Genomic DNA, 24,947 nt, shown 5'->3' with positions numbered 1-24,947 from the left:
CTCCTCAGTCTCTCCTGAGAAAAGAAAATGTCTTGAAGGGGTAGATGTTCTCCAAAGATTAACAGCTTCTGCCTGTCCCTTGTTCAATAAAAGCCCTGCCTGAAAGGGGGAAACACAGATTCATTTTTTCTCTCAATTTGGAGAAATAAGAACTGTGTCTTCATATCTAAGCAAAATTTCTGAACAAGGACTTTGTCAGTGACTTTGTGAAAACCTCACCCCCGATTTTTGTCCCCAGCAAGTTTAACCAGCATTTGCAGGGTCAGATGTTAAACTTGACAAGTTATTATTAACCTAAATCTAAGAGGAATCCTACTTCAAAAGGTACTGGAAGGAAATCCATTACATGGATGACTTTGCCTGCACTGTCTCTACAAAGTGGATATCAGGCCCAGGAATTCCAGATACTATTTCCCATATGAAAAATGAAGTATTTTGTATTTTTCAACTTACAGATGGGAGTTTTGTCAGAAACAATTCCATAAATTCAATGCAAATTCGTAGATAGTTTCAGTTCCCCTCACTCAGAGTATTTTCATGCCTGTTCTGGGTCTGGAGATATGTCCACTGACTTGAAAAGCATACAGAGGATCCCTGGGTATTTCTCTTCTTGGACCATTTATAGTATAAATCTAACCTAAAATAGTAAATCTGAGGTAAGGAGATAAGGTCCTTGTGGTGACGTGTGGGGTTCAAAGAGATAACAATGGTTCTGAAGATTTCAGTTCTGACTTCACACTCTGCATTTCCCCCCCCCCCAAGTCCCTTATTTGACAAAACTATTTTCTCATATCTCTCTGCAGCCCATTTATTATCCTCTTCTATTAATAAACCTTCCTTCCCTGATGAATCACTGCAATTTATCATTAAATTAGAAGATGAAATGGGTCTTTTTTTTTTTTAAAAAAAACAGAAGATTAACTACTACCAACAGGATTTCTCCATTATAAAGCTCCATCTTCCTCATCAAATGCAGGAGTAACATTGTTTAAAGCAGCCTTAAGGTGATTCAAGGTAGGAAGGACAACCAGAGGGGTGACATCTTGCTATATAAGTATATGGGTCAATCTGGAAATGGCTGTGAAAGAAAAACACATGGCATTGTAACCACAATTGGCTCTGGAGTTTTCTGATAGTACAACTGAAAAAAAGCTTAACTTGTACATAGATGAGGCTGCAAGTAACTGATGTGACAAATCACAGTCTATATAACAAAAACCATCTCTCCATGCATTTACCAGTGATTAATCACACAACAAAAGGTCCATCAGGAAAAGCATTCCATTAAATATGAAGCAATTTTCTGCTGGAAACTCATGCCAGCCTTGTCCCTTAACAGACTACTGAAATTTAACAGAAGTGCAAGCAGAGAACGTATCCTAGCTCTGCTGTGGCCAGGCAAGCAGGTTTGGTCCTTGCGAGCTCCTCTGCACCATTTCATCCATTGGACACCATACCTCCATGAAATTAAAACTGCGTTTACCACAATGGCTTGGGTACGATCTGCTGTATGAGGGCAGTGGCAAAGCCATAATGTTTCCTGGGGCCTGTTTATGTCCCAGAAATGGTGCCAACAAGAGGTAGATCAAAGCTTGAGAGGATGAGGGCCCCTGCACATCACATGCTTCTCTCCAGGAAACCACTTCACTGCAAGGGCTACACTTGGCTGCTTGCCTTTCCTCCTACATCCAAACACCTTTACTGCAAAGGACAGCCTTGGTAGGGCTTAACAGAAGTCAGTCAGCACTAGGCACTACAGAAAGCAAAGATCTCCAGTGTCATTCCCTATCAACCCTCAGATCCAGCCTCTTCACAGACCTCATTACTTGATTTCTATCTCCAGAATTTAGGAAGTTACTTTCATTCTCAGATGCTAAGGAGATAATCCAGGTCTGCAGTACAGCGACAAGAAAGAATTAGGATTTTATGTCACTGCTTCTCTGTGATGAACTTTCTATTATAAGGAACGCAGCCAAATCGGGGCAAAACCAGCCCCACCGGTACCCTTTCTACGTATCATTATTACACATCCGTATTCCTCTGCTCCAGATGTGATCTCTTCTGGAAAAACACACTCTGGCTAGGCCATTCACAGGCCTGTGTCAGATTCCTGCAATGAAGGAATCTATCAATTCCAAGTAGGGGCTCATTCTCTAAATAACTGCTGGTAAAAAGGAACTGATAAAATTGATGTAATTTAAAGGTCAGATGAAATACATTCTTGTTCATTCTACTTAAAAGGAACATCACTGAGATGCTTCATCAGCAAAAGGGCATTTATATGTTTTGAGTTTGTAGTGTGTGGGGTTTTGTTTTCTTTTGTTTTAAGAAAAACTGCTGATCTGTAACAGAAACTCTAAACATCTGATAGGAAACCTTCCCACATTAATCTACTCAACAGCTGGCATCTTGCTGCCTGCCTGGGTGTCCCTTTCTGGAAATTAAATCTCCTCTCAGCTTTTTATCACAATTTGGAGAAAAGAAATGGGAACCAAATGCAGTGCTCACATGAGCACCAGAAGCAACAGCTGAAACTGATAGGACTGCATTAATCGAAGCATACAAGCGATGAGTATGAGACAAATTACTGCCACACCTGGACATATTCTCCCCCTTCTCTCTGTGCCAGCCCAGTTCAGCTGCCCACACCTTTTGCTTGACATTGGGCCCACAAGGCATACAAATTGGCCATGGAACAAAATATCATGTATCTTTTACATCTGTGTTATATTAGGTTACTAAATGAAAATAAATAAGTTTTCTCCCTTTTTTTCAACAGATAAGTTATATCAGAGAAGAGTATTTAGTACTGCAACAGAAACAAGCTTTCATGGTAGGCATGAGCTGATGCCACCAAGGAATCTAAACACAAAGGAAAAAACTCCAAGGTATTGAATATGTTGGACCAGAGTTTTTCCCCCCTAGTACCCCGGTTTTGGATCAGAACTGAAATACATGATTGTTGGCAGGCAACCACTTCCAGGGTATTTGGCTAACATTGTCAAATAGCCCATTGAAACCCTGAAGTAGTAATATGCTGAAGAAGCCTTTTCACATTCAGAAGGATGTGGCAACATTATTGCACCAAAGTAACCTAAACTCCATGTGCTCTGTTAAACTTAGTTTTGTTCCCACCATTTGCATTCTTTTGAACATCTAGAGGCAGTCCATATGCAATGTCAGGTTCCCTGGGTGTCTGGTAATCTGGAGAAGCCAGCTGACCCTCTTCGTTCCACCTTTTCCTTCTTCATCTAGAGGTCAGTGATGTTCTGTGTGCTCATCTTGCCCAGGACATAGTAACTGTTGACCATCACCTGATAAAATCCACCACTGTCATGCAAAGACTTGAGTGGCTGATGGTCGTTAAATCCACCTTGGGGTGTTTGTTTGGGAATTGGGCCTAAGGACAATTAGGCTTTTTGGAAGCATTCAAACAGACAAAGCACTGGGACAAAGGATAAACAAGACCACAAAGAGAAGTAACAGTAGCTGCAAATTGACGCATCTCGAGGCAAAGTGTCCCGATGCAAACGAAAAGCAGCAGAAAGCAGCACAACAAAAGGGGCCAAGGGACAACAGTTGGTATCCCTTTGAGCACTGGAATCACTAGGATTTTTGCCTTACACCCTTTAGATTGTCACACATATTTCTCCAGGAATCCTGCAGATTTCAGGCAGTACCTTGAATTGACTGCCTGCTTCATACTCCCCTGCCTTGGCATCCACTATTGGCACCTGGTTGAGACAGAAGTCTAGGCTAAAGTTGGACTTAGTATAGTGCTTCCAATGTGATACGGTTGTGTGTGTTGAGATACACCAGAGCCCAAGCAAACAGACTTTCCATGCCATGAAATCCAATCAACACAGTTTTCCTCATCTTTTAGACACCCTATTATTTGCTAACTGAAGTCAGCAATCTCCAATAACCCCCTCAGGAATACACAGAGAAACAGGGTCTGTCTGCAACACATGAAGGTTCTCTGCTACCAGAGTTCAACTTGTATGAGATCCAGATAAACCCACCGTCACTGATCGAAGAGACAGGGCTCATCTGGCTGCTTTGTTTCCCACTGCAGCAAGAGACAGTTGCAATCGAATTGCTCCTTCCCTCCAGACTATTCTCTGCCTCCATCCTTCCCATGCTCCTCCCCAAATCCCTGTAATTAATATTAAATGTTACAGTTTTGTCCTATTAACACAAATTGCCCTTTCCAGAGGCAGATTAAAGAATTTCCACTAGGGATTTCTTCTCTTCTTTACAGTTTTGCTTCTGCGATCAGTGCTAGCTGTGTCTCTCACTAGCTCCTGGGGGAAAGGAGTGGGAGGGAAAGAGAAGACAAACACTTATTAGCAACTCCTTTGAAGAGCTGGAGATTGTGAATTAAACTGATTATTAACCCCATCTTTATCAGTGAGGCAAGGTTCCTCTTTTCTCCCTCCTTCTGCTCCTCCTACGGGAATGGTAACTGGGAATTGCACAAATCACATGCATGAACTTTCACCTAAGTGATTTATTGGGCAGCATAGCATATAGACATGCAAGCGCAGGGGTGCACATGCATTCCCATTTGCATGACCCTCACAATTTAATTCTTGGAACAGGAAAGAAACACATAAGTTGGCCCGGAGACAGCTGTAGTTCCCTTCCTAGCTAGAGATACTTTATCCCTGAATTTTTAAAGGGCATTTAGGGACAGACCTGACTCATCAGACATATCACCTGCATCCAGCTGGTGAAGGGCTGAATGAAAGCCCTTCTGCCAAGGGCTGGCAGAAAACACCCATACTACCATCATCAGCACACACACTACCACACCCTGTGCACCACCACAGCCAAACTGCTCCAAATCCTCACTCTGACTCCTCATTAACAGTAGTGTCCAGAGGTACCACAAATCGAAAAGAGCAAGAAGTGCTGGTACCTGTTAAAAAATCCCATTTGCCACAAAATTCTTTGGCCCCCTGCAAATTTGGTAATCTGTCAAACTCCCCACTCACATCACTTGTGCTTTTCCAGAGACAGCTGGGAGACAGCCGAGATTCTCCTTCCTAAAAGCACCAGCCCCAGGGGAGAATCTGACCAGCTGATGTCATTGAGGGCTTGGACAGAGAGTAACACAATTCTGAGCCTGTCAAGCCAAGTGAAAAGCAGCATGTATGCTATCTGGTTTATTAAAAGACTCCATAAGTAAATGACTGTTTAAGGGGCTGTGATGGTAAATGGATAACTGAATTTAGACACACCACCACCAAGAAAATCTGGACAATGAAAATTCACTATGAGAGCTCAAACTAAAAACCAGTATTATCATGAGATTTAAAATCTACGAAATAAGATGCATGCTTATTTCTAATAAAATAAGCTATTGACAATCAAGATGCATTTATTTAATGTACAGCAACCCTCTTATAAAATCTGAATTAAACGCAGAGCTACCTGTAGACACATAGCATATATTTAAAATATTTAAAAGAAGCTTTTTCAGCAAAGAGAACTGAATCAGTCCTTTGAGCTTTCCCTTCTCCTGCTAGGACAAGGAAAGTGCAGCTGTATTGATTTCAAACATTCAGCATTGCCACATGAGCTGTTTTATTGGGCCAACAAACTGCTTAACCGACAAGGTCTCAGAAGTCTCAGGTTTTATAGAGGAGCATAGACACACCCTCTATAGATAGCTGATGTAACGTTAACTTGAATTTACCAGACAATACATCATATACCCAGTGCCAGGAGCAGAGCTTATACTTCAGATTGCCTGAAGTTCATTCATAACACCCTCTTTAATTGCTTATTCCTTTGTCCACCTTCCTTCTGTTACAGCAATTTCTATATTGGATTTCTCCTTAGATTTCCACCAAAACAGTGCAGACTTTTTGAGGAAAATATGTTGGTTTTACCAGTGCTAATAAAGCACTAACCTGTTCCAAATAATTCTGAGTGAAGATTTAGATTCAGTAGGGCTGGGAGATGTGCCTCTTGCACTTCCAGTGAGATCTGCCCAACTTCAGCCAAGTTTTGAGTCCTTGGAAAGCCTCAGTTCCCATAAGCTCAAAGCAGTTCTCATTGATTTCTACTCAGCTGAAATCAGACAGATGCTTGGGCACATTCTTAGGACAGCAAAGTCACACCCAGATGTAGGCACAGATGTAGACATTCCAGCAGTCTTTAAGTTCTCATATCCAAGACATTTGGGGCTTTCTGGAATGCTGAGACTTGCAAGAAATTTTTCTAGGATTCCCTGGATTTGCCAGGAATTTCAGTAAATAAGCTCTGGCCTTTGACAGAATTCTTCCACTTCAAACAACGTAAGTTGTACAAAGAGTGTAATATGAGAAATATCTCCAATGCTTTGCCCATACAGAAGTCTGGTGATTGTCACCTCAGTTCTGTTTCTCCCTAATATTTGCACTTCCATGTGCAAGTAGAAACGTGCATGGACAGACTTTAGCATCTGCCACATTCGGACAACGAGCCAAAGGAGAGTATGACATCGCCAGCTTCTTTGGTTCCCATTGAAAGATGCCCATTTATTTGATTTATTGGCTTTTGTTTCCAGACGACAGCTTCATAGATTTGGTAATCAAGCAGAAAATGCAAAGTGAGGCCATGTCTGGTCATAGGCATGGAGATTTAATGAGAGGATTGTGATTCCCCATGTCTCAGCCAAGCTGTTTCTCACCCTCAGTGTTCCATGTCTTCCCTGAAACCTAACAAAGCCTTTTCTCTCTGCACAGCCTACATAAATCACTTTTGTCCAATTCAATTGCCTTGGTAGAGAACTACTTTCATGGGGAGGGAAAGCTATATAAAAGAAAAATGCTGGCATGGTGCAACATCATGAATCGGCTGCAATTTATTTTCTGACTTGTCCGAAGGAAATGCATGATTACACTTTCATTTTTTACCATAAAGAATTGTATTGATGTTTTTGGGGAGTGATATCAGAACTAGCATTTTTACCCCCAAAAAAATCCATGCTGTTTACACCCTGGGTTTTATACTTCCATTCGTTTTAATAAATACAGATCACTGATGCTTACAGGAATTTGCAAAGGCTTTGCAACTTTCATCTTTGCCAGGCATGCAGCAGGCGAAGACAGCAACACAACAACATTCCAAAACTTGTAAGCACTAATACTTTAGTGCCTTTGCATTAGCTGAACTATAGACAGATCCTTTAGATGTCTGACATAGAAATATTTCCATTGCCAAAGCTTAAAAAAAATAAAAAAAAAATAAAATTGCACCTTATTTCTTTTACTCTAGCATAAATTTCTACTTGGTCCTGTGAATTAATTGGGGCATGTAAAAGGATGTTTCAGTATCTAAACACGGACACTGAGAAGCCACTTCAGCATCACTGGCTGTTGTCTCCTGACTTGCTTTCTGAGCCTGCTCTTTGCAATCAAAGTTTTCCTCTAAAGGGTTCTACTTCATGGTGTCTCTCACACACAACCCTGTTGAATTTGCAAGACAAATGAAGCGATGAAAGCATGCAACATATTTGTTTCGCTCTTTCTCTTTTATAGTTTTTGGTTGTTTTTTTTTTAAAAACACATGACAACAGGAATGAAGAGGGTGATGTGAATAGCTCTAGGTCTGCCCGGCATGCTTCTGCCTCTCTGTAAACATGTCACAAAATCTGGCTCTTGCTCACCTCAAAATAAATAGACGGTTTCTTTCATTTACAAGCAAGGTACAGAGTAGAGAAGTTCCATTTCCCACAGCACTTGAGGGCTGCTAAGGCAGGAGCAATGGGCTTTGCAAACAAGGCTAAAATAGTATCTCCAACAACTGCACGATGTTCAGCACCTGGCAAGTTCTGGCAAGGCTGGCTGTAAAAGCAACTTTCACTTATTTTATATTCACACAATAATGTAACCAACAAAGTTTTATTGGCCAAGATCTTTGAAAGAAATAGTACTTCTGGGTTCTCTGGGATTGCCTTGTAATTATTCTGTACAGGTCGTAAAATAATTAACTTATGACCTGCAAATCAAGCTTTTAATGAAAGTAGCAGCGAGGTTTTTTAGGGCTATGAGGCCCATGCTGCTTGCTTTCTTTCATACGTAAATTATAGTGGTGACAAGCTGATGATATGCAGCAAGACTATTCACAGCTCAAGTCAGATGTCATTATATGACATCTGAGACACAGAAATTAATTAATAAATCAGTAATGCTATGGGGAAAATGACCATTTGTTCTTTATTTCCTCTTCTTCAAGGATTACTGCCCTAACCCGATTAATGCACCTGACATGGGAGGCAAACAAGCATTCAGGGGTCAGGAAGACCCTAATGCTGCGCTCAGCATGTACTTCACTTTGCTTTCTACAAACATATAGTCAGTCTGACATGAAGTCATCCTAGCACAGGGCCTCACACCGTTTCTAAAGAGTCTACGATCACAGGTTGGGTACCACTAGACTCATGTGTACTGTTTCCAGCAATGAGAAATCAATGCATTCCTTAATATACTTGTCAAGAAATGTATTGCACAAAAGCCAACGACAATCTAAATAGCTGTTCTTTTTGTAGACAAAGACATAGGGCAGGAATCTTCATGTTTAAGACATTCAGCTTACACTGTATATATGCCCTTACATGAAGGAAAAACTTATGTGCACTGGTACAAACAGGGCAACGAACTTAAATGCACCATGTAGATACTTCAAATGAGTACCTCCTCAGAAAGAAGAGGATATGGAGACCTCAGCAGTTCTGTACAGGTCACTTCCACTTGACTATTACACATATTTCTGAGAACACAAATATTGTATATAGCAACAACGCACCTTGGGTGGGTGGATGTGGGTGTACTGGCTCAAAGTACACCTCAGAGTTTTGCACCTCTCAACATTTCTCATCCTGGGTGCAGCTCCTAAGAAAGGGTCCTTATGAAATCAGGAGATAATCTTATAAGGATATACCATGCACGATGGAGTATTTCATAACCAATAAGTTCCAGCGTATTGACCAAATTCAGCTTTGTTCCTTTTTCTAAGAAAAGCTCTATTTCTATGGTTAGACCTATCATTATTTAAACAAACGGGGCAAAAGGACTGTTAACAGTGATATTAGGTGTAAATTTCAGCCAAAAATATCAATCATCTACACCACAAATCCCTCAGCTTCTTCCATAGTGGCCTTCTAACCATAGCCTGCAAGTTCTTCTGTATTTCCTATGCAAAACTCTCCAGTGCTTGTTTTCCACAGATCCACTGCTTATCAAAACTGAATTTACCCAAATTTTCAGAGTTCAGTTTTAAACATATTTATGGAAATATGGATAAGATGAACCTTTGCATTAGTTCCAGAGATATCTTTTTCATCTATATATATTTCCAGTAAAAAAACTTCACCAAACACTTAACTTTACAAAACATTGCAGAAATATTAGTGGTGTTATTCTAACAACAATTATTAAAAAAGAGTGTCCCAGGTTCTCAAGTTTCTAAGAAAATTGTATTTAGTTGAACAATCTTGAGCAAAAATTGCTTGCTACATATGGAAATCAACTAAATAGGAATTTACTTTATAGAATATTCTGTAAAAATTCCCTGAACTTTAATTTAAAATTTGTTTTTCATTTGTCTAGCATCAAAAGGCAAGTAGTGCTACTGTAGCAATTTGAACCCGTGTCTTGGGAAGCACAATCCAAGTTCTCAGGGCACTGCTTCCTCTTTAGCCATTGTCCAAAAACCAAACTGACAATAATGGATTTAGTATTCCCAAGATAAGTTGAGCGCACTTTCCTGCTATGCTAGCCACTTCTTCACTGAAAATCCTGGAGTTTATCTGTGGGAGGACAGCAGTGTGTGTGCATGTTCCACTTGAAAAAGTTTACCCTCATATACGAATTTATTGCCAAAATTTTAATTCTAAAGAGGCAAGGAAAAGAAACTAAAAATGACTCTACTTGCTGTAAAATACAGAGGTGAAAAACAGATCAAGAATGAAATCAACTTGCAGTTGTGAATGAGGCCTTAGGTTAATTCTCAGCACAGGGTGCATATTCACCAAAGATGAAGCAGAAGCTTCCCAGACAACTTCACCTACAGCGAGTTTTACAAGACTCATCCACTTTGAAACAAACTCATGAAAACAACAAGGTTTATTCACAGCAGGTAATTCTAATTTTAAGAGCCTCATTTGACATCATGATAAGTTATCTTCAACTCTGTCATTTGTATAAATGCACCAGATAAAGATAAACCACCTTTCAAAACAACTTGTACTCTGCTGGAAAAATAAGAGACCTGCAAGTAAAGCCTCCCCACCCAAAAAACAAACAAAAAAACACTGCTTAAAAACAAAGCAGAGAGCAAAACCCAATATATGAGCAAGCCATGACAGATCCAGGGAGAGGAGATCTGCCGACCAATACCAGATGACAAGGGTTACTTAGAATTTCAGCAATAAAAATGACTTCCAGACATTATTAGATCTCCAGACCTGATTTCTGGTTTATCTGCCTTTAGCTTCTTGGAAACAAAAAGAAAAATAAAAACCAGGCAACATACAGAACCAACATGGGTAACTTCACCACAGATATCCCTATAGACGGGTTCCAGGGGGACTGGTTGGCTGTTTCTTGAATCACCTGGGTTAAATCAGAGGATGGGAACTCCAAGAACCTGGATCCACCCCAACCAAGGTCTGACACATGCGAGTAGCATATACAGGACACTGTACCAAGGCAAGCTAGTAACAATTGCATTAGCACCAGGAGGAGATACAAGTGCATATTTTCTAGAGGCAAATATCTGCTTTCTTGATCTAATGGACAGGCACCCTGCTCCTCTAACCCAATGGAAGTTATGGGAACACAAGCTGGGACAAAATGAAACAAGTCCAGATTCTTTTGGCATAACGGAGATCAAACTTACAGCCAATGGAGAAATCATATGAGACAATCATATCTTACACAGCCCATTTCTAAAGAAACCAAAAGACTGACTAGCCTCCAGCTTTAACCCACAGATGCCAAGAGATGATTCTGCCTCCTGCTCTTTGTCCTGCTCCCCAATAAACACACAGGGAAACAGCAGTTCTCTCCTGCTGTGCTGGTCCTGTTAACACTCCCAGTGTGGATCTCCTCCTCTGCTCTGTCAGCACACTGGGGGCTGGAGAAGCACAGTGGCAGAGGCTCATCATCCATATGGAGATAACTATTAGGAGAGAAAGTACAGAGAGGACCCAGCAAGCAGCAGGCAGGAAACACTGCGTGAAATCACGTCCCCAGGAATCTTCATGAATTGAAATCAGAGCCTATTATTAATCTGGCTAGACACTGAGACCCAGTAGCTGGAGTAAATCAGATTAAACTCCTTCAGTATCAATGGCTAGAAGCCAAGCAGGTCTTTCTTCCCTGTTTTTATTGAATGATAACCCAAAGGATATTTCTGTCATCTTAGCTAAGTAAATATCCTGCTTTAAAACAAACAAACAAAAAAAAAAAACCAAGAAAACACCAAACAAACAAACAAACAAAAAAAACAACAGGCGATGAAAAACATCAGGTGAATTTTAGTGTAGCAGGAGGGTCCTTTGAGATACAACCCAAAGTGAGAAGAAAAACTTGATTACCTCCTAGCCTGGAGGGGTACGGTAGTGGTGGAGCAAGCAGCCCATTTCACCTCCACCCACCCAACAACGTGGGATAGGACAAGCCTTTGAACAGATTAAAAACAGCTAAAAAGGGGTTAAAAGCGATTCTTTCTTTGCCGTGGGGAGTTTTGCAAAGCACAGGACAAGTAAAAAGAACGGAACTTAAAAGAAGAAACAATCCCATTTCACTGGGACAAAAAGAAAGAAATCCTAGATTGTTTAGGAGAGCTAAGTTTTAATTTCAGTTCTCAGAAGTTGAGAAGCCGAGCAGAGCGACACGCTGCTGAAGTGACTAAAGAGCCCATTCTTCCCCACCTTCCACCCGACCACCACACTCAGCACCCTGCGAGCACAGCTGGAGCTGAGCTAAGTAACTGCTAAATGCTCCTTACCTGCCCTGACCTTGATGGCTCTGGTATTTGCCAAACTTCTCTGCAAAACCAAATGGAAAAGGGAACAAAAATGATCAAATAAAACAAAAAGAGGAAAAAAGAAAAAAAAAAAAAAGAAGAAAAAGAAAAACAACCAACGAACCAAAGAAACAAAAAAAAAGAACCAAACGCAGAGATGTTCCTTAAAAGCCAACAGCAACACATAGCAACTGCTAACCAAGCAGATCTTCCACGAGATGGAGACTTAAGGCACGCTATGCTTGCCCTGTCAAGGGAGACGATTTCAGAGACTTCTTAAAAAAACAGCAAATCGTGTAAAAAAAAAAAATTGAAATAAACCAAAACGTATCAGCGCTTTAAAGGTTAACAGCTGCTGCCGAACAACATGCGTTTATCCAACCGCGTCCTAGAGTAGGTTTTTCAGCCCCGAGACCAATGAGCACAGCTAAGAGGAGGGCCTCGGGATGGTGGAGAGATCGAGTTCCCCCCTCCCCTTCCCTCTTCTCCACCTCCTCCTCCTCCTCCCCCCCCCCCTTTTTTTTTTCCCTTTTCTTTTTTTTAGTTTAGTAAATTAATGCAGCAAGAAACTCCCAAGATCTGGCGAGTCCTGGCAAGGGAGAGGGGGCAGAGGGGAAATGAGATGCATTAGGAGGACACTGAGCCACTTTCTTTCTGAGCACAATGGGAGTGCTTCCCAAGAAACTTCCCCTTCGCTCCCCTCCGCTCTAGCCCTGAGCAATGGGACACCTTCCCTACAGCAGCAATAACTTATTCGGGAGAAAAATAGCCCAGGAAGCAGGAATCAACAGCAGCCAAACGGCGGGCAGGAAAGCGCCACAACCGCGACTGCAGCACGGCTCCACACTGACAAATTCCTGTGGATGTAATTAGGAAGACACCCCGGCTAGCAGCGGAGATTAAAGCCCTGGGTTGTTGAGGGTTGCCGTCCACCCACCCCCTCCCATTTTACCCCTCTCCACCCTGATGGCAAACCTACACTCCCTGCCTCTCCCTCTCTCGCCAGCCTGATGTCCGGAGAGAGATCCCGCTGAAGGGAGATTTCGGTGCGGGAAGCCTGGTCCTCCGGCCCCGAGCACCACTGCAGTGGCGGTGGCACCGCCGGAGCGGAGGGACGAGCCGAGGCAGCGCCGGAGCGGAGCCGCCGGCAGCCCCCGGCCACTCGCGGAGCGCCGCGCACGGCCGCTGTCCCGGGTGCTGACCGGGGAGCGCGCCAGACTCTGTCCAGGGTTCTGATTGCAGCCAACCTCCCCTGTTACTCTCCAAGGTGCTGAGCAGAGCCCTCGGCCTTCCTCTGCCCAGCCTGCTTCGGGAGGGGTGGCTCGCTTCCCCTACCAATTCTCCCCAAGTGCCGGGTTACTTTATTGGCCAACCCCACCGGCCCACCCCTCACGGAGTACAAAAAAAAAAACCTACAGCGAGAGCTGGAAAAATGTGCAACGTCAACGCGCTTGGAGTCTACGTGTGGGAGACTATCGTTTTCTTCAGGTAAGGCTCGGCTTTACGGGAGGAATGCGAGTACACCGGGCGCTGCCGGGCTGGACTGCCGTGCCCACCCCGAGCTCGGGGCACAGCCCCTAGGCAGAGCCTCAGGCTTAGGACGGCGGCTTTCCGCCTTTCTCGAGGGGCCTTTTCACCTCCCCTCGGTTCCCCGAGGCTGTCTATCGCACAGCCCCGGGCTCGGGACTTTCCGCGGCTTTGGGAGTTACTCCGTTTAATTAGCACCGCAATCTCTCTAACCGCAGTGCTGAAAACACCGACCCCGGCTGGTTGCAAAGTGACAGCTAGTGGTGGCTGGGAATGCTGCACTTGAATTTGCCCGGGTAAATATTCCCACCTCGCCCCCTCCCCATCCTCAGATTGCAGGTTAAGGTGAGTTCCATGGGATTCTTTCACTGCTTAGGTGTGTTCATGTGGGAAATCACAGGACTCCTTTTCAAAGAGGGCTCACCCTCTCTCCTCGGCTTGCTATGCTTAAAGTCACAGAAAGCAAAGAAATTCTTCCCAACTTTTTTTTCTTTCATGTTGTTTTCAACATCTTTACCTTGCAGAATCTAAATGAAAGCCAAAGGAGATGTGGGGAGCTTTTTGCAATTATATCCATTATTACTTAGCTGTATGTTGATTCTGGTTGAAGTATGTTCAGTTTCTTATGAAGTCTAAGGTAGAAGAGGAACAGGTTTATCCTTAAATAATGTTTCTGGTCCATCTCTCCCTGCACTGCTTTTATTCAATGGACAAAAGCAACGCTATTGGAAGTTAGCTCTTCTGTCTTTGCATGAATAATGCAGCCTGCTGTAGTAAGTGTTAGATGCCAGATACATGCAACTGGAAAAAACCTTCTTTCATGACATGAACTTGCTCAGTCTTTGACTTATTTCAGTTGCATGGCTCTTATTTCTGCATTTTCGTATTTTAACAAAGTCTCATCTTATATTTTAATGTGAAAGAACAAAAATTATTTACACAGGCATCAGTGGTGCAATACTTATTATTTAATGAAACATAGTAGCAGACCTGCTGATACTGGCCAGACTTTTCTAGCTAGCAGCATCTTTCCTTTTGAACACTAAAGTCTTTCCAGGCATAAAAATTAAGACGACCCTACTTTTTATGTAATTCCACTGAAAAATCAAAGGTAGCAAGATCATGACATGAATTCAAAGCATTTAGATGTTTATCTGTTAGGTAAACCAAGAAAGAATTTCTAGAAATTGCTACAGTCACCAGTATCTGAAAAACAATGCACAACACACAATATTTCAGAGCCATCCTTTCCCATTTTAGTCAGCCACAACTGTATAGCAGCACTGCACAGTACTGTGAGGTGGACTAAAAGGAAGCATGTATATGTGCAAAAAACTCTTTAGTTAAATGATGTTGAAGGGTACAGATTAAACAAGATTAAACAAACAAATGCTCTGGAATGTTGTCCATAAATAAGCTACAAGGCAAAAGGAAAATAATGAAAATTAAGAGCATTTACAGGCTGGAGTTTCTTATGGCCCTGGCACTAAAGCATCTGTCTGGCTTTCCTCTGAACTGCCTTAACAAGGGAAATTGATTGACACTTATCTTGCTGATCCTGTTCTATGATGCATGCTTACGCATCACAATACATGTGAGCACTTACAGGTTCTCAGCACATCAGTTAAAATCCTGGGCATTCAAAATCTTGGTAAGCCAGTCACTTCAGGTTCTAATGGTGATATTTATACTGTTAAAAATTATATACATACGCATACATATATGCTATATACAATTATGTCATATTGCATATAAAAGCTATTTCTGGAAGTCTAATTTTCCTCAATTTAAGAAAATTTGAAAATGCTTTAATTCAATTACAGGGAGATGTTGAAATCAAATAGTTTTCTGTAATGCAATCATTTTCCAAACAAGACACAGGCAATAAGATCAAAAACCAAAAAACTAAACCAAAACCAAAGCAATTCCTGTTCAGAACTGACTAAGCAATGTTTTTCTTTTTACTCCCACTTTGTGTTATGCGTTTAGTTTATAACAGGCCAAAAATCTACCAGCCTTTCTGGTCCAGGAATAGCTTTGCTATTTCAGTTTCAGTAAGAGAAGTTTATTCATTAACAGTCATTCATAAATTTAGTGTGCCAATTACTCCTGCACTCAGTCATATACAACACTTAAAAAAAACAACCACACAAGCTGATAATCCAATAAACCATAATATGAGCATGCATTACTTTAAATTATGGTGCGTATCACACTATTGTCAGCCTGTCAAAAATATTATGGAAAGAGAATCCATTATATTTTAGCACATACACTGCAAAAATAAAGGAAAATCCAAAGTCCCACAGGAGAATATAGAAAGTAAGACTCGACCTGTTGCTTTAGAAAAAAAGATGTCCTTCACCAGGCTTTTATAAAAAAAGATCCTACGGGAAAGAGTAATGGTTAGCCTGTGACTGCAAATGTTATGGCACTACCAATACGATATTTATTTGTTATAGTTGGGGTGTTTTAGAAGGCATTTGCACCAACAGGCTTATTCTGACATGCCTTTATTTATGGAAGAGCATTTCCCATTTTGCTACCTACCTTCTCAGACTGCAGTCACTTAGCTGTGACTAAAACATTTACTAAGAACCTGAATAGAGGTAGGATGGAAACTGGGTTTGGGTGGGAGGTGAAGAGTGTTCTGACAGGCTGCTTGACCAACATTTGCTTACACATATCTGTGTAAGGCAAAATGCTTTCTTGAGAATAAAAATAGCTTGTGCATTATTTACACAGGGACTTCCAGATGTCCTGCTTATATCTGTGGAGACATACAAACATTTTCCCAGAGTCTAACTACATACACTGCACGTTCATACCCTGGATCAGTTGAGAATTCTTTCATGGAGAAACAAAAGTTGTCTCTACCCTGTGATGATCTTGCCTGGACTTTCTGTTGTACCATCATATTTTAACAGCTGCTGTGGTCCAGAAACACCACCGCATAAGCCTGGGGGTAAGAATGCACCTTGCACAAGTTAGGAGCTAAAAGATAGCCTAGAACTGGGACCTTGCCCAAGTGAAGACTGTCCTGTGAGGCTTTGAAGTTGTTTGGGCCTGATTCTTGTCCTAATTGCACTCCTGTATATGAGGAATCAGCAGCATGACCTTCACCAAATCAAGAACAGAGTTGGCCCCTCCTGAACAGCAATCTGTCAGCTAGGAGGAGTGATTCAAGGCTACTGCTCTAAGTGACTCACAGGCTAGAAGTTGCTGCCAGCCTCAGACCTTATTGGAAGGCTCTGACTGACATTTTCATGCTCCCTCCTGTCAGTAACAGGACTATTTGATTCAGGTTTTTAAAACAATAAGATGTCATTGTGGATATGCCGCCTTAACTTTCAGGAAAAAGTGCCTGTCTTTCCATAAACAGACTTGACAAGTAGGTGATTGGAAAGCTGCTGATTTCAGCCCCTTGAAAATAAAATCAAAAACAGAGGAAGAAAAAATGCGAGTAAAGTGCATGTTATCTCTAAACTTTCTGCTATAGTTCTGCAGTGTTAAATAACATTAGAGATGCACCTGTGAACGAAGCACTCATCAGAGACATTCAGAGCCACAAGCTAAGCAAAGTAGCAGATATTCTCCACAGTTAACAAGTATTTTCCTCACACTAACTAAAATCTACTGCAAGTTGTGCCTTTTGACCTGTTGTGCTTCTGATGAGTCTGTCAGCTCCTCCACGAAGTAAAAATGACTTAGCAAAGGCTTGGACTAGATAGCTAGCTATAAGGACACTCTTCGGCTTCTTCGGTCTGCCGAAGAACCTGTAATAGTCCCATTAGAGACCCTGGTAAAAGCCTTTCATATTCAAGGTTTGAGAACATGATGAAAAAAATCATCATTAAATCATTCCACAAGGAAAAATTAATTTGGTGTCATCACAGTAGAAGCACAAAATGTTCAGGATCCTGCCTTCTGCTGGGACTTTGATACACACTTCCATCCCTCCATAAACAACTCATTTGCATGTAAGGCAATAAACACAAAGCAAAGTATGCAAAACATTTTCTAACGCAGTCTAAACTTAACTCTCCTCTCTAAACAGCTGCCTGCCTCCAGACCAGCAATTTGGATAGACCAGAACGAAAGAAAGGCTCCACAGATGTCTAGGCAAAAAACATATTCCCTCCTTACCTTAGATACAAGGAACAGGAAACCTATAGATAATCATCTTGTTTAAAAACATTACAAATAACGATGCTGTTTCTCGTATGCGCTAATAAAATACCCTTTGCCTCTGAGGAAGTGGTGCTGTGCAGATTTTAGGTAGTACTGGCTTTCCACCTTGATTCCCACTGAACGTTAGCTTATACTGCAGCAAGTCCCTCTGGCAGAACATGTATTTACTGTTCAAATACCCGAAGGGAGCTGCTTTGGGAAAGAGAACAATATGTGGAGGGAACAGTAGGGTCCTGCCCTTATCTGTGACAGCAATAAATCATATGAATTGTCTGCAGAGACTTCCTTCAAGAATTTAAGCATGGGAATTTTATCCCCCCTCATTCCTCTTCTGCCATGAAAGAGGTGTTGGACACCCTGATGTATGAAGCAAGTCAGCAGCAAAGGGCTCTCTGACTCTAAGTGTCTCAGGTTTAATAGCACAACCTAAAGGCTAAGAAGTTCATTCTGCTACTGACCAAGAGATTGAAGTCAAAAAGGAAAGCACTTGTAAGCAACAGCACACTGCAGTTGCCCTGGTCTTGGACAAACACTTTCCTTGGTGGCTTGTGAAATTCATCTTACCAAATCCTCATGAGCTGACCTGGATAGAAGAGGATCCCAACACCTGAATTAAGATGTTAATCAATGTCCAAAATTAAATTACTTTATTATCCCAGCACCAACCAGTGATCATTCATCTGTGATAGAAAACCAGCAGAGAAGTCTATTCTCATTTCATCCTAGCATGCAGGTTAAAAGGGCTCTCCAAATTTCAGTGCTGAGAACAAGATGTTAGATCACCTAACGAATATAATTGCTATTTAGGTACTGATGAAAGACAAGGGTTTAAAAAAAAAAAAAATAAAATAAAAATCATGCTTAAAAAAAGAATGAAAACATCCACATCAATCCCACAACATTTAAATATGTCAAATCATCTAAATCTATTCACCAAGTTTCTACTGCTCATTTTCTATAACCTGGAGCTTTTCCAGGAATCCCAAAGTGACTGCTAGTATTATGACGACAGACAGGCTGATAATGCATTTTGACGTCTATCTGTTTTATTTACCTGTATCAGCTCTCACTGTTGAGGCACATTAAATGAGGGTTTCACTATTTCCAGTAAATTACCCTTTTGCTACTGTTACCTTGCATACTTTGTATTGACCTTTATCTGTCAGCAAGAGCACAATGATTTCTATCCTTATGAAGGATGGTTACACCTGTGCATCTCACACCTTTCAAGAAAAATGGCTCATCATATTCTTTCACATGCTTCATGTCATTCCAGCACACCCTCCCCACCATGGCTTGATTCAATTTGTTGATTGAAAGTCATTCCAAGCACTTATGATCATTTCAGTTTGGAGAAAAATAAAAATTGGGATAAATGAAGCAAAAAGGAAGGAGTGAGAGAAGCAGGAACTCCTGCTGCTGCTTCAGTGCAAGACACTGGAAGGATCGTTAGCAGCCGTGACCAGACAAATCAACACCAGACTGTCTGGCTGTTGACTTCTAGACCTACTTGCACAGCCCAGAAAAGAGCAGCTTTTGCATTGCACTCAGCATAAGATACTGCTCCTTCAGCAGGTCAGTTCCCCTTATAGAGGCAATTAAAAAAACCAGCACCTCTTCTGTTTCTCTTACCCTTCCCTCAAATTATCCAAAAAATTTGCATTTGTGTTTATAAAGCCAGACAACAGAAACCATTTCCCTCTAGGGGAGGTGGTTTACATTGCCATTTCTTAGCTAAGAATATGAATGGTTTGTTCACAATTACATTGGACCCTTAACCTCTTGGGAAACTGCTGATGTGCTCTAGCTGATCCGGGCCTGATGGTCTGCATGCTTTGATCCCACTGGTGCTATAGATCAGATAGACATACCTCCAAGCTACTCCCAAATATCTCCCGATACTTCAAGAGACTGATGCACAGAAACTCAAAAACCCAGAATATAGCTTTTATCCCCTCAGTAGGGACAAAGCCCAGAGAGGGCCTGCAGAGAACAAAAATAGATGGAGACAGATGCACCCATCATTTACACATGCTGAGCGGTCCCCATTATGAGGACAATTATTTCATCCATATAATGCACCACAGTAAGCTGCTGATTTGGGGACTGCACCACATCTGGCTGGTACATAAGCACAGTTGGCATCCTGTAAATACATCTCTGCTGGATTTAAGTGCCAGCTGAGAAAAGCAGGAGAAATCTTAATTTACTAACCCCCATGAAATTTGGATTTTGAGAGGGAGGGGGAAAGAAAAGAACACACTTTTGCACCTGCTTTCCTTTTGATTTCTCCCTCTTCATCCTTCCACTGTGGCTCACAGCCTGCTAAGGAAAAACTAGAAGGCAAAAAAAGACAAAAATCCCAAATGCCTCAGCAGACAGCCAGGGAACTCTCTTGTTTTCATCAGTGCTTCATTGCAGGGTGGGTGAGGAGGGAAAACACTACCAAAAGGTTGCCAAGACAAGGAGTGTCGCATGCATGGAGCGGCAGGGCTTGCAGTGCAATCAATCATCGCACACACCGCCTTCAGCTGAAAGCTGCCGGCAGCAGCCCCCTCATGAGCCTGCCCTGCAAGCAATGCCTGTCCCTACAGTCACCCGCCCAGCATGCAGATCCTGTCCCCCAGCCGCAGCAGGGCTGGAGCAAACACACAAATCAATAACAAAATCAAAACCAACAGCAACAGAAGTGGGATCAACGGTGGGTAGGACCATTATCGCATGCGACTGGTTCAGCAGCAAGATGGAGCCGAGCCAGGAATCATGCAGAAAATACAACAAGATTCGTGACTTCTCACTTTTACTCCATTTCCTTTCTATTTTTCCCTTATTTTAGATGACGCAAGTAAAAAGATGCTTTGTACAAAGCCCCAAGCACAAAGCCCTTCTCCCCTTTCTTATGGGGGAGGTACAAAATCTCAAAAGCATATGATGGTCAGCTGTTATCAGCACCCTTTAAGAAATCCTTAGCTCCAAATGTCCTTGTTGGTGCCAGAAGCCTCTAAGCAAGATGGGCCAAGTCCCCCATTCCAGCAGAATCTGTGCACCACATGCATTAGCACAGCTGGGATTAGGGATTCAGATGCTCTGAATCCCCAGGTGAGGCAGCCTTTTCTTATCTTTTAAAAACCACAAAGACAGGCTGTGGACAAAAATGTGACTTTTTTATGAGGTATCTTTACAGTCTTGCCCCTTTGTTCACTCGCAGTGTTTTCACTCTCAAGAAGCACTCCTGAGCAGGGCAATAGTTCCTGCATATCCACATACACACATACACACACACAGGGATTCCCCCCCCCACCTCCCCCACTGCACCAGAGCTCCACAGATCTGATTTACAGACCAAAATGCATGCATCCCACCTCTCCTGCCACCCCATGTGCCTGAGAATTGCAAGCATCCTCCAGCTTCCAGCCCCATCCATCACACCCTGACGTGGAGTTATGGCCTTAGAAATCATCTCCCAGCGACATGGCTGACAAAGCATAAGCTTCGTCAAACAACCTACTCTCCTGCACCAACATGGGCCCTGCAGCACTGCCAGGGTTGAAGAAATAGGGGTTTTATGAGGGAGCTGAAGAAACTAAAGTCAGAGGACAGCTGGGGTCGAACAGAGAAAAGCCATCCTGGGTAGGGGACCTAGAGTTTAGCCATTTATTTCAGAAGTTACATTTCATTATAATTCATGAATAAACTGATAAATTACACCTGGAATCAGACAGCACAGAGAGAACATTCATCTCCAGCAGGGTATTTTTCTTGCAATGATAACTAATTCCATCAGAAAATATCATTTTACACAGCACAAAATACACACAGAGCACCCCAGTTTTACTGTAGGACCCGCAATTTTGTAGGCAGATTTTGCACATTAAGTCAGGAGGCCTTTCAAAGGATCTGCAGCAAAAAGTTTCATAAAATAAACCCCACAACCACTCTGCACTGCATGTTCTAGCTCTCAAAAAAGAATTCTATTCATATCACCTCTGATTTATCAAGAAAAAAGCAGTTACAATATTCATAGCCAATCTTAACAAGCAACATAAATCCTTACACTAAAAACTAATTTTTAAAAAGCTGCAGCAGCAAGTTATTTGAACTGATGAAAACACGACTGATAGTGCAACTGCAGAGCTATAGATAGAAGAGGATCCACGATTTCTCGTAGATCTGACACTTGTCTGATCTGTGATCTAAAAACCTGACGTCAATTGAGGTTACCACCGCAGCGCTCTCTGTCCAAACACTAAATTGAGAACACATCAGTGTAAAGAAGATTACTACCTGGAATATGAAGCCTTGTCTTGTAAAGACATTTCCCCCCCTTTGTTTACTGCATTTAGGAAGGCTGTTTATGCACAAGTTTAAATATCCGATTAGACCCCTTGACTTTAAAGGGAATATTCAGTGTGTGTGAAGCTAGACACATGCCTTTGTCTTTGTAGGGACTTTTTTCCTTTGTTTTTTCCAATGAAAAAATGCATTTATAACTTTTTCCTTTTTAAACCCTTCAGTATATGCACATATAAGAGTCAACACTGGTGTTTGCTGGCTTTATTTCAAAGTGATTAAAACCTGAGCATTGACTTGTGCTTCTCCAATGTTTGAGTTAGGTTTTCAAACCTGTCTCAGTGGCTTAGGATCATACCTTTCCAGAAAGTCACTACTTGCGCTCCAAGAGCTGTAGATGCTTCTGGAAGAGGGATTAGTTGGGAATGCTGCTAGAGAGAATGCCTGCGGCTCAAAACGGGGTTTGACACACACTTTTTTTTTTTCAATATGTAATAAGCAAGAGTGACCATGCACTATGAGAGAGTTTTGAACAACAACTCTTGTAAGAGCAGGGATCTTGCAAGTAACTGAGCGCTATTCCCATGCAATTTGTTGGTCTCCCTGTGCTCTTCCCATCTCAGCTATAAAAAAATGTGCAGATTTCTCCCACCCAGCTGTCTAGTCATTTATTATTTTCTTATTCCTCTGTTCAGGCAGCGTCAGCAATTGTTCCAAGTGCTGGTGTCTTTCCATAGAGTTAATCAGTATAATTGGGATGTTTTATAGTTCTGGACAGGGTGTTTTGCCATGTGGCATAGGAGCCATGGGCTGCAGGAACGTGACAGTGGAACACAGACATCAGAATACTGCAGTCTGAAGAAGAGGTTTTTTTCCCCTCACTCCAGTAAAGTTGTTGCAGCTTTCCCAGGTGGGAATAATCACAGAGGGTTAATTCCCTGAGGGTCGTGGAAAAGCACCTCCCAGCTCCTCTCCTCTTGTACAGCCACAGGGACAAGCAGTAACATGTTGTGCAGGACCTCAGAGTGTTTTGGGATCCTTTGAGTTAAAACTTTAACTGATTACATTCTGCCACTACTGCAATGCAGTTACTTCTGGTGGAAAAGCTAGAATTGGTTTAAACAGCTCACAGCAACAGAGCACAACCAGCCAGGACAGAGACAGCAGCATTAACAAGCCTACTTTTTCTTTCCCGTCCCCATGCTCCCTCCACGAATAGAGATAAATCATAGCTTATTGCCCATTTCTTTCTCAGAGCGAGATTGCTTTCTTGCAGGTTCTCAGAGTCCATATTACACCAGTTTCACTGTACATGACCATTTTCTTATCCTGTCCCAACATCCAGCTCTGCTCCATGCCTTGCTGCATAAGGTCTCAGCTGAATAAAGAAAACAACCAAATCCAAATTTCCTCCCCATCTCTGAGAATTAGTTCTGCAAATTCACCCCTGTAGCACACCCCGTATCTACACTGCAGGGACAGTAACTACCAGCAGTTGAGCACGACCACATGGATTATAATCAGTACTGTGCAACCAGCACATCTTGAACACTCAAAGCTCCTTGTACTCTGCTCCATGTCAGGTCAAAAATGAAGCATCGGGGCTCTCTTCTCCCCACACACCTTCACTCTTTATCCTGTCCACCTCTGCCGCTGTAGGCCAGGAATTCAGATGTGGCAGAAAAACACACAATGAGTTTCATCTTTTTTAATTGAATTGCATATCAATATTGATTGTGCTATTAATTTTGATAGTAAATTTAATAATTTAAAAAAGTCTGCTTGCAGTCTCTGCCAAGCTTTCCCAGGCCAGTGTCTGACAGCATTTCCCTCCAGATAACATGATGTGCAGTCAGAAATAACAGTCTGGGTAGTTTAGAGCTGCCTCTTTTCCTTTTCACTTGGAAAATGTCTCATCTGTCCCTCTTCCCTGTATCTGTCTGCTGAGGACAAGATGGAGACAGGCAGCGTCAGCAGAGATTGAATACAGACTGGGCTCTGCTGAGCTCCAGTCCCTGCTCAGGGGGTTCCTCAGGTGCCATTCCCAAAAGGCACCACCTCAGGGACAAGGGAGATGGATAAGGAAGAGTGGAGAGAGTTACCACGGTTAACACTCATTAATCATGGACAACACTATGCCTTTCTATACCCAGCCATCTGATGTTCTCTTTGTGACTACTCCTCTCAGTTTTAGTGACTCCAACAGGCTCCAAGCTGATTAATTCTCCTGTGTCCCCAAAATCTCATGCTGCTTTAGCCCGGCTTTGAAGGTAACGAAGGAAACAATTATACCAGATACCTCAGCCTGCCTCAAAGGCCCGATGGCTATTCCGCTTGCCTGGGATACCTACTCAGAGAAACCATCACGTTTGAAGAATGCTACTCCCAACACATCCCTTCCAAGTCTTCTGGTTTGAATTGTGTTTCAAAAATAAACAAACCACTTCAGAAACCTTTGCTGAGCAGCACTGAACCAGGGTAAAGCAATCGGGTATCTATTTCCCAGCATGCAAAGCCCAAGCACAGGAATAACTCAGCACTGTTCAAGGCACTGATGTTGCAGCAGTTTACCTTCACAGGGACCTGAGCCTTCCACACTTTGCAGAGAGGTATTTCCTCTGCAAACACTTGTTTTCCGACAATTTGTGCTTCTGCTGCCAGACATTGTTTTTCACCTTCAGAATTAATGATTAACAGTTAAATAATTTGACAAGGGAATAGAGGCCCTGTGCTAATTAAATTCCTTCATCATTTCTCTTTGAAAAGAGGAAAAATTGGTGTTTCTCAGTATCAGCATTCAACCAGAACAGGGCAGTTTGTGATGTTTGACTTAATTAGATGGACAACCATGGGCACAGCAAAAAAAAAAAAAAAAAAAAAAAAGAAAAAAAAGCAAGAAAATATTGCACAGGAGCCAT

General features: G+C 42.1%; 1 protein-coding gene and 1 long non-coding RNA gene across 2 annotated transcripts in view; one reads left to right on the top strand and one right to left on the bottom strand.

The window, feature by feature from the left end:
* LOC115615924 overlaps positions 1-12,422 on the bottom strand; it is a 129,792-nt gene extending 117,370 nt beyond the window's left edge. Inside the window, exon 1 of the long non-coding RNA XR_003994177.1 lies at positions 12,004-12,422. This is a non-coding gene — a long non-coding RNA (uncharacterized LOC115615924). The remainder of the gene's footprint in view (positions 1-12,003) is intronic.
* Positions 12,423-13,453: 1,031 nt separating this feature from the next.
* Positions 13,454-24,947, top strand: part of GLRA1 (glycine receptor alpha 1) — a 40,052-nt gene continuing 28,558 nt past the window's right edge. The window contains exon 1 of the mRNA XM_030504836.1: positions 13,454-13,509. Coding sequence (XP_030360696.1) covers positions 13,454-13,509 — 56 coding nt within the window. The remainder of the gene's footprint in view (positions 13,510-24,947) is intronic.

The sequence above is a fragment of the Strigops habroptila genome, chromosome 12, assembly GCF_004027225.2.
Source record: "Strigops habroptila isolate Jane chromosome 12, bStrHab1.2.pri, whole genome shotgun sequence".
Classification (NCBI taxonomy): domain Eukaryota; kingdom Metazoa; phylum Chordata; class Aves; order Psittaciformes; family Psittacidae; genus Strigops; species Strigops habroptila.
This window is presented reverse-complemented; position numbering and strand designations above follow the sequence as displayed.